General features: G+C 36.9%; 1 protein-coding gene across 2 annotated transcripts; it reads left to right on the top strand.

The window, feature by feature from the left end:
- The first annotated feature begins 3,482 nt into the window (after window positions 1–3,482).
- On the top strand, window positions 3,483–7,452 carry LOC127958058 (immunoglobulin-binding protein 1). 2 transcript variants are annotated; one of them, XM_052556847.1, is made up of 6 exons: window positions 3,483–3,786; window positions 4,377–4,691; window positions 5,228–5,423; window positions 6,177–6,253; window positions 6,338–6,447; window positions 6,601–7,452. In XM_052556847.1, the coding sequence occupies exons 1-6, from the start codon at window positions 3,572–3,574 to the stop codon at window positions 6,744–6,746; spliced, it is 1,059 nt and encodes a 352-aa protein (XP_052412807.1). In that variant the 5' UTR covers window positions 3,483–3,571; the 3' UTR covers window positions 6,747–7,452. The 2 variants fall into 2 exon arrangements, with proteins under 2 accessions (XP_052412807.1, XP_052412806.1); XM_052556846.1 differs by having other exon boundaries at window positions 6,598–7,452.
- Window positions 7,453–9,150: the final 1,698 nt, after the last annotated feature.

Here is a 9,150-nt window from a genome sequence, read left to right as displayed (position 1 = left end):
GATTTAAAGCCCAGATAGCAAGAATTCAACAGAAGCTAAAGAGACAGAGGGTTAACCATAGACTGTATGGGGTTAACCTGTTTTGCAGTTCCATTTGTCCTTTGATTTGGCTGATTTTTATCTCTGCATTGTTACAGAAAGACAAAGGCACACACAGACCTCTGGGCTCTTTGCAGAAACAGGCTGAGCCTTGGAGGGGGTTTAACTTTGCTCAACAGCTTTCAGTCAAGGGCCCTCAAATGCTTGTTGATTTAAAAAATACACTGGCAGAGAAGAATGTTGGGTGATGCTGCTAAAATATTAGCAGTTATTTTTTCTTTACAAAAACTCATCTTTTGGATATATTACCAGTCACAGGAAGTAATAGATAGACAGCAGAAAGGTGTTTGAGATGCATTTGACATCTCAAGGATTAAGGAGTTTAATGCCATTTCTTTCTCTGTCTAAAAATACTGATCCGTTTTTCCGACATGAGATTATTCTCTCTTCTTTTGCTGTTGACTGCACACGGTGTCAATCTCTGGAATGCGGCTCCTCATTTAACCTGGTCCTGTGTATTGTTTACTAGGAGTATAACACAACACACCAACACCATGAGTATTTACACACACAGTCTGAGGAAGAGTTTAATAGCTTGACTGTTTGCTGAGTGATTCTTTGTGAAAACAGATGCAGGACAATCCCAACGATCTGTGCTGACAGACTCCAAACTTCTTTTTTAAGCACATTTTTTTTTTCCGTCACAGTGGGATCTTCACATTAACTTTTGAGTTATTTCATGCTTTTCGCTATGTTATACTGAACTAGGCCACAAACTTTGGATTTTTTAGGTTTAATTCAAAGGTTTAATCCCTTTGTTAAACACTTATTTTCATATAGCAGGAACATCTAGTCCATTTGCTATCTGAGGTTTCCATTTGAACCATAAATTTGAGTGTGTGTGTGTCACCTGTTCTGCCCCCCATATTGCAAATGACAAAGCAAAGGGCACAAAAGGCTACAAATCTCACAACATAGCTGGACACACACACACACACATACTGAGAATAGATCTGCAAGTGACTCCAAATATGTGAAGAATCAACAGTATGGCATGACAAAAATAGAACCTAAAAAATTATTTTGAGCTACCAACATGTTGGAAAACTGGGTGGAAATGTTCAGATGCATGCTGTTTTCAGTTCTTTTCAGCTCATGGGTTCTCCTGGTGTTTATTTGAATGTGGTTTGTCTATGTCGGCTGTTATTCTATAGGGTGACAGTTGATGTATGTCGTATGTTCCAAGGGTAGAGATCAGGGTTAAAGGTCATGCCTGGGTTAGGGTTAGTCTTCTACTATGAGGGGAATTTTCTTTTTGTGGCCAGAAAGACAAAATAACCTCAAAGCCCATTAAAATGATTAAAAAATTGCATCTTAAACAGACATGATCTCACACCTGTTCGACGGCCTGTAGCTGCAGACAGAAACTCAAATGTGTGGTTAACCATCAGATTAAGAAAAGTCTGGATTTGGATCAGTGAGCTGAATAAACACATTTAATTAAGCTTAGAGAGGGTTCTCATCTATCACAGTAACAGCTCTAATGTGTCATGGTTTCTCAACAGCTAATCATGCCAGAGGTTCAGCGATATAACACCATGGGAAAATGAGTTGAGTTTCCACTTTGTCCTAACAAAGGCTAAGTCTTCGATGGTAAAACAGCCCTGGAATATGTTACTTTATGAAGTTTATTTGACCTACACATTATGAATGGCTCTGTTAAACACTCCCAGGCTCCTTTATTGCAGGCAAAATCATTAATATCAGCCAAATGTGCTAAGTTGCCTTCATACACTTACACAAACAAATAATCCAGCATCCAGTGATGCATGAAGTGACAGAGACCTGAGAGACAAATGGTTTCTGCATGCTAATGTTGTCACAGATATGTGTTTGTACAGGGTGTAAAGCTTTTTAAAATGAAAACTGAGCAGACCTGTGGGAGATATGTTTTTTTTAAGGTTCTTGCTTTTCCTACTTAGAATTTTTAAAGACATGGTTCAGAATGGTCCTGTTGACAGAAAAAAAGCAGGAGTTTTGCATTCCGAGAGGCAAAGCTTTCTCTGAATATTTTCACTGTGTTAAGCCATTTGATAAAATTAAAAAGGCAAAAATATATATGCCTAGTAAAGGAACTCATTCCGTGTCAGCATAGACTGTCCAGGGTAAGACAAGCGACAGAAATTATGATGGGAAAGTAAGTTTTACATAGTAAAAATGATAATTTTGTAATATAATATGACTTTATATTTGTTTTAGATATTTTGATATTTGGGACAATTTCCAAATATTTATTGCTTGTTTTAAACAAAATTATACATATAAAAAACATTGACTGCTAAGCATAGGCTGCTCTGCGATTTAAAATATTTGTAAATACACATTTTACATTAATATTTGCTATCATAAGAGCAGGATAGTACACTGGTATACTCATGAACACACCTTCAGGTGAGGGCTGTAGTTTTATTTATTTTATTTTTTTTCATTTACAATTATTTGTTTATTTCATTGTTACAAATTATTATGATAAATCATTTTTAATGATTGTCAAAATTAATGATAAAATGTTTTATTTCCAAGGTTTTCAAAAGTGGACATTATTTGAGTTATAGTTACATATTACTATTTTCCTTCATTACTTAAAATGAAAAAAAAAAAAGATTATTTCGGATTATTTATATTTTGGTGTATTCATTGCAGTACATTTTTAGGAGTAATGTTAATTAAGAGCAATGCTTGTACACTTTGCCAAAAATATCTTAGAAACATCTTTTTCTGCAACTGTAATTTTGTTAAAGATCTTGTGACACAATTTATGAGTAGGAGTTTGTTACAAAAATAGCACATTGTTCTGTTTGGTGGTTTTATGAAAAACAGAGATTGATTTTTAAATATTTAGATTATAGGTTTACTTACTTATAGGTTTATTTACATCAAGTTTTGTGACAAAACTCTTTAAATTACTTGCATATAAATTTGAATTGTTGCATACTTTATATAATAATTTTCTTTTATATAGGGTATTTCATTATTTATTATTTGTAAGTTTGTTAGTTCTTGGTTTGTTTTACCTACTTCACCCAAAATTGAAAATGAGACTGTTTTAAAAACCCATGGGTCTCTCTACAGGAGGCCTTTATTCACCCCCAGAGCTGTGTGCAGGAGGTTTTGTTATGGATGCACGCCTTTATTTGAGGCCTTGTGAATGTTCAACTGTAACACCTGCTGACTGCAATGATAGAGTGTGGAACAGCCAGGACAGTTTTTAATATGACTCCGAGCGGATTCGTCTGAAAGAAGAAGGTCATATAACGTTACACCGTTATGCTTTGATGGTGAGTGAAGCCAATTTTAATTTTTGGGTGAACTTACACTTTAACTTCTCTTTAAAAGAGGCTTAAAATGCCTACATGTCATACTGACTCTGTTGACATCTACAGTGAGACACCAGAACTGCAAGAAAGAGAACCGACCGGAAGCAAAGAACCGGAACAAACGGAAGCCGAGGCGGACAAATACGCTTTGAGAAATGGCGGCCGCTGAAGATGCTAACAGTAAACAAGACCCCAGTGGTTCAGAGGCTCCGAAACTGTCGGATTTACTGGACCGGGGCTGGAAGCTGTTTGAAGAGGTGGACACAACAAACGAGCCGAGCAGCTCCACCGCAGTGCAGGTGAAAGTGAAGCGTGCTATCATGCAGCTGGAGGAGGCGACGAGGATGGTCAATCAGCTGGTCCTGTTCAGGTTAGAGGAACATACACATACACGCACACAGGCTAAAAACCCGACTGTAAACGAGGCAACAGATTAAATCACTTCTGTTATTATCAACGTTAGCTGTCAAAGGACCGCGAGCGATGATAGCGAGAACTTTGTTTTATATAGTCACTAGTTGCCAATTAAAACAGTCAATGCATTATACTTTTACAGTGCAGTAATGCACACTAAAGGCCTTTTTTTCCCTACAAGGTGTATGCATTGTTACTCAATTATTACAGTTATATAGAGTATTTTTTGGCTGTACAGATCTAGACAGATATAGAATAGAATATTACAGGAATACATAATTTTTAATACATAATTTTTTCAGCATCTATAATGTATTTTGTGTGTATTTTGCCTTGTGCTGTTTAAATAATAAACTGACAATTAAACTAACATTACAATTATACATACTGTGCAACAATATATTTGAATGTGGGAAGCACATTTTACTAATTTTTTTTTTTTATTATTATAATAATCCAATGAGTCACATGATCATTACAAAACACCTACTAAGTTAAACTCACAGGAGTACGTACTTATTAATTCCCCCTTTTTTTTTTTCGTAGTCATAATGAGGCATTGGAGGAAATCTCCACAGCTGACCTGAAGTATTTGTTGTTGCCGGCTCTTCTGGGAGCCCTCACCATGAAACAAGTGAACCCCAGCAAGCGTCTGGAGTACGTGCAGGCGGCCCGCGTCTACTTCATGGACTTCCTCCAGAGGTGCAAGGACTATGATGTGTGTAGTTTTCAGCTGCCCAAATCCAGCGAGAACACAGCAGACACTCCTCCTGAGGAGCAGACCAATCCAGCAGTCCTGATGCCAGTCTCACAGCCAGACCTCATCGCAATGGCAACACAAAGACAAGCCAAAATAGAGAGGTGGGTTGGTACTGAAAAACATGCTGTTATGGTATATATACGCTGGGGTAAGATTTTTAAAGATGCTTTTAAATTAAGTCTCTTATGCTCACCAAGGCTGCATTTATTTGATCAAAAAATACAGTAAAAACTGACGATTGTGAAATACATTACAATTTCAATTAACTGTTTAATGTTTTAATAATCTGTTTCTCATGAAATATTTTGTATTGTAATATATGCTGTTTTGGTGCTCAGGAAACATTTCTTTGTATTAATAATTTTGTGATTCTTATATTTTCTTGGAAACTGATACATTTTTTTGTTCATGATTCTGATGAATAGCAGAAAGTTCAAAAGAACAGCATTTATTTGAAATGGACATTTTTTTCACATTCTAAATGTTTTTTTTTTATCAGTTTAAACTGTTCTTTTTGACACATTTGAATGATAGTGTATATGTAATATTTGTACATGGTTTGTGTCTTTTCCATCAGTTGTGCCAATGTTTGTGTAACGTTCATGTGTGGCATATTTACTCTGTAAGTTGTTTCCAGGTTTATGCAGCGTAAGGAGACCGAAGCCAAGCTGAGTGAGATCAGAGGGCTGGTTGAATCTGGTTTAGCCGATGAAGAGGTGGTGAGAGAGTTTTACCTGCTGCATGTACGCAGGTGGATCACACTAGCAATTGAGGAGATCGACTCTATTAACCAGGAGATGGAGATTCTGAAACGAATGGAGCTTTTTAAGCAGGTGTTTGATTGCCACATGAATTGTGTGTGTGTGTGTGTAAATGATGATCTTTCGCTCTACCAACCTATGATTTACTGCAAAAAATATATATTAATCAGTGTTGGGGAGTAACTAGTTACATGTTATGGAATTAAGTAATTTAATTTAATAAATAAATGTGCTTATACTTGTTTAGTGTTACTTGCATGTAATTATGCATCATTTATTGTTGTTATAATAGTAAGTACATGTAATGTGTAACCAAAAGGTGGTTAAACTATTTTTCAGACTATAAGTCACACCTGAGTATAAGTCGCATCAGTCCAAAAATACGTCATGATGAGGAAAAAACATATATAAGTCGCATTTATTTAGAACCAAGAACGAAGAGAAAACATTACCGTCTACAGCCACGAGAGGGCGCTCTATGTCTTCAGTCTAGACTACAGGAGTAATGAGCAGCATAGAGTGCCCTCTCGCGGCTGTAGACAGTAATGTTTTCTCTTGGTTCATTTCTCTCTGTTCATGTCAAATTAATTTTGATAAATAAGTTGCATCTGACTATAAGTCGCAGGACCAGCCAAACTATGGAAAAAAGTGCGACTTATAGTCCGGAAAATACGGTAATAGAAATAGACACATGACTTATTACATTTTAAATAGAGTAACTTGTAATCTGTACTGTTACATTTCCAAAGTAACTTTTCCAACACTGATCAAAATTTTATATTTAAATTGATTGATATCCTTATTAATAATTGTTTGTTTCTGTAGAGCGCCCCCCAGTCATCTCCACCTAAAAGACCACCCATGAAGCCTTTTATCTTGACTAAGGATGCTGTGCAGGCAAAGTACGTGTGCATATGGAGTGTATCTGTGAAGTGCAGTGCTGCAGTATTAGTTTGTGTGATTTCTTTTATTTTGACGTTTTTCAGAGTGTTTGGTGCAGGGTATCCCAGTCTTCCCACCATGACAGTGGATGATTGGTATGATCAGCACCGGCGGCGAGGATGTTTACCTGACCAGGGCATACCACGCAGTGCAGGTGCTTACATACATATCGGGTGCTTTTGCAGAACATAGATTATGTTTAGAATGTATTAACGGATGATTAAATTATTTTGTTCTGCAGTCTTACTTTTAGTTATCTCAGTATAAGCTCAGATCATCATGTGGCTCTGTTTTTCCTCCTCAGCAGATGTTGATGTAGAGGAAGATGAGAGAGCGGAAAGAGAGAGGAAGGAAGAGAACGATGATGAAGAGGCTCTGCAAAAGGCACGTGACTGGGACGACTGGAAGGACACACACCGGAGAGGATATGGCAACCGCAAAAACATGGGCTGAGCCGATTCCACACACTCACATATAAATGCACGCATCCCTTCATTTCCCTCCAAAAAACCTCCCAATGCTGCCAATATGTGACATGGACACAGCTGAGAGTGGCACTGTAGTGGTTAGTTAAGGTGGTTCCTTTTTTTTTCTTCTAAACTGAGTTTGCGTATTTGACATTTTTTTCCATGTCTCTATATAAATCTTGGCGAGCTTAAATGAGACCTTAAACCCCTGAGCATCTGTGGAGACGGATGTTTGGGCGTCACCCTTTCCTACACGATTAAAAGTTTGCCTTTTCATGGATGTTGTTTTGAGTGCAGCATTTCTACAGAAGTGTTCCTGTACTGTCAGCTTTTAGAGTCAAAATCAGTTGACTCAGAAGGACCTTGTCATCCACATAATTACAATTTATGTGCTGTTTGATTTGAAGCCGGTTAAGACTGCATGTTTGTTCAGTATTAGCCGATATTGCTAGGCCTCGTTGTCTGTTTCAGAGGAGATGTTTAAGACGGTTCTGCAAGAGTATTTAGAACCAATATCAGAACTTGCATGGATCTGAGACTGTGGTTCAGAACTGCTGAAGAAACCGTGTGGGATGTCGAAACAAACTGTCTAAACTGCCTTTTTAATCTGAAATGTATTTATTATCTGCCACCATTGCTTTTCTCTTTGTGAGGTCAACTTTCAGTTCTTCAGTAAACATTAAGTAAAATCACCTATCGGAAGCCTATTTATTGTTTCAAGCAACCTGAGGTCTGTAGTAATAATGCTTGCTCTGTGATTTAATACGAAACATATTATCAGCATAACAATTTGAGAGGCATTGAATTGAAAAATGAACATGCATGTATGATTATTCGGTGTGTCCTTGTTTGCATTCGACTTTACAAGTGCAAAAGCTGATGATCCAAAATGACAAGCAAAAATCTGATATTTTTTTATTTGCCATTCATAATTGAGTTGAGAATGTGTTATTAAATTCCAAGTCAATTTCGGTATTTCAAGTGAGGTTTCAGAATTGCATTTGTATTTAGTGTAGAAAATAATGTTTTAGTATAAATCACCAAGTATAGACATATTTACAGATGATAACAGAGATCAGATTTAAAGCAGGACATAATAAAGTTGTGTTCCGTAAATTATGTAAATTCTTCATGTCATTCCCATTCAACATCCTGGCCAAGTCTTTATTGTTTAACTTTTCTTTTTTTCTAAAAATCTTTTATTTATTTTTTTTTTATTTTTTTTTAGTATCGTAGACTTAATTGGGGTCGTGGAAATCCATTGCGGAGGTTTCCATGGTCCGAGGAACCGTAGAGTGGAGCAGGAGAATAGGGCTGGTTGTGTTTCTGTTAGGAGAGCAGAAGGATGATTCATTTAAGGAAAAGACCTTTGGTCATCCTCAGTAAGTTTATATCCTGAGTCTTATCAGAACACTGCTTCTGAATTGCTCATATGCTGTACATTGTACCATAATATCCCCATGGAGGAAAACAAAAACTCAGACGATTACGAATCCATTTACGAAACTGAAATGTTTAAATTTGAACCATACCAGGTCATCATATGTGTGTGAAGGGGCACGTGGTCTGTAATCACTGTGGTGGTCTGCAGAAGGACTGCGATCTTCATAGGGGTTTCGGCTGGTTGAATCTATAGCATAAGGGTTGCTAACAATCTGACCCCGAACTGCACCACTGCTACAATTACAAAAATCACTGATTTAAACACAGGATGTGGAACACAAAACATGGAGATTAAGATGTTCACTTTATGATCTTGATATAGATATACACACAGAGAATAGATTTTGCCAGAGAATCTGCTGTGAAATCATATGAGATCTTAGTTTTATGTAGAATTATCAATTACCTGTAGGGCTGCACTGGACCTCCCATAGGAGGGTCACGCATCCCGGTGTACATGCTTTTAGGGAAACAAGACAAATTCTCTTAATAGGACAACAGTGTCATAACAATAACAAAATTAATCAATTATGAAATAAAGCAGTTCTACAGATGGCAGCATTGCTATTCAACTTGAGTGAGTCATGAGCAGTTTTACATGGTAATTAATGACAAGGTAAATATGACCGATTATCTTTAGTTAGTGTTTTTTCAATGGAGAGCAGGGAATTTTAGTTCACACTTAAAAACATGGTTTAATTTATCTACAAAGTCATGCTGTCCACATACTTGTTTGGCTCGCGAGGTCGTCCATCGGGCATGCTGTCAACAGATGGGCGCACACTTCTGGATACACTATATTAAAATAAATAACAATGCAGCAAATATAATATAATCCGAAATATTGGTTCAAACCCTTCCGGGATTAATTTCACTATAAATATTAGCAGGCCTGTTATAGATAAATTGATGTACACAGCCAGGTAACATTGTGACTGCTAGTTGTA

Source organism: Carassius gibelio, chromosome B5, assembly GCF_023724105.1.
Source record: "Carassius gibelio isolate Cgi1373 ecotype wild population from Czech Republic chromosome B5, carGib1.2-hapl.c, whole genome shotgun sequence".
Lineage (NCBI taxonomy): Eukaryota > Metazoa > Chordata > Actinopteri > Cypriniformes > Cyprinidae > Carassius > Carassius gibelio.
The sequence above is the reverse complement of the archived record's forward strand: the minus strand, read 5'-3'. Positions and strand labels throughout refer to the sequence as shown.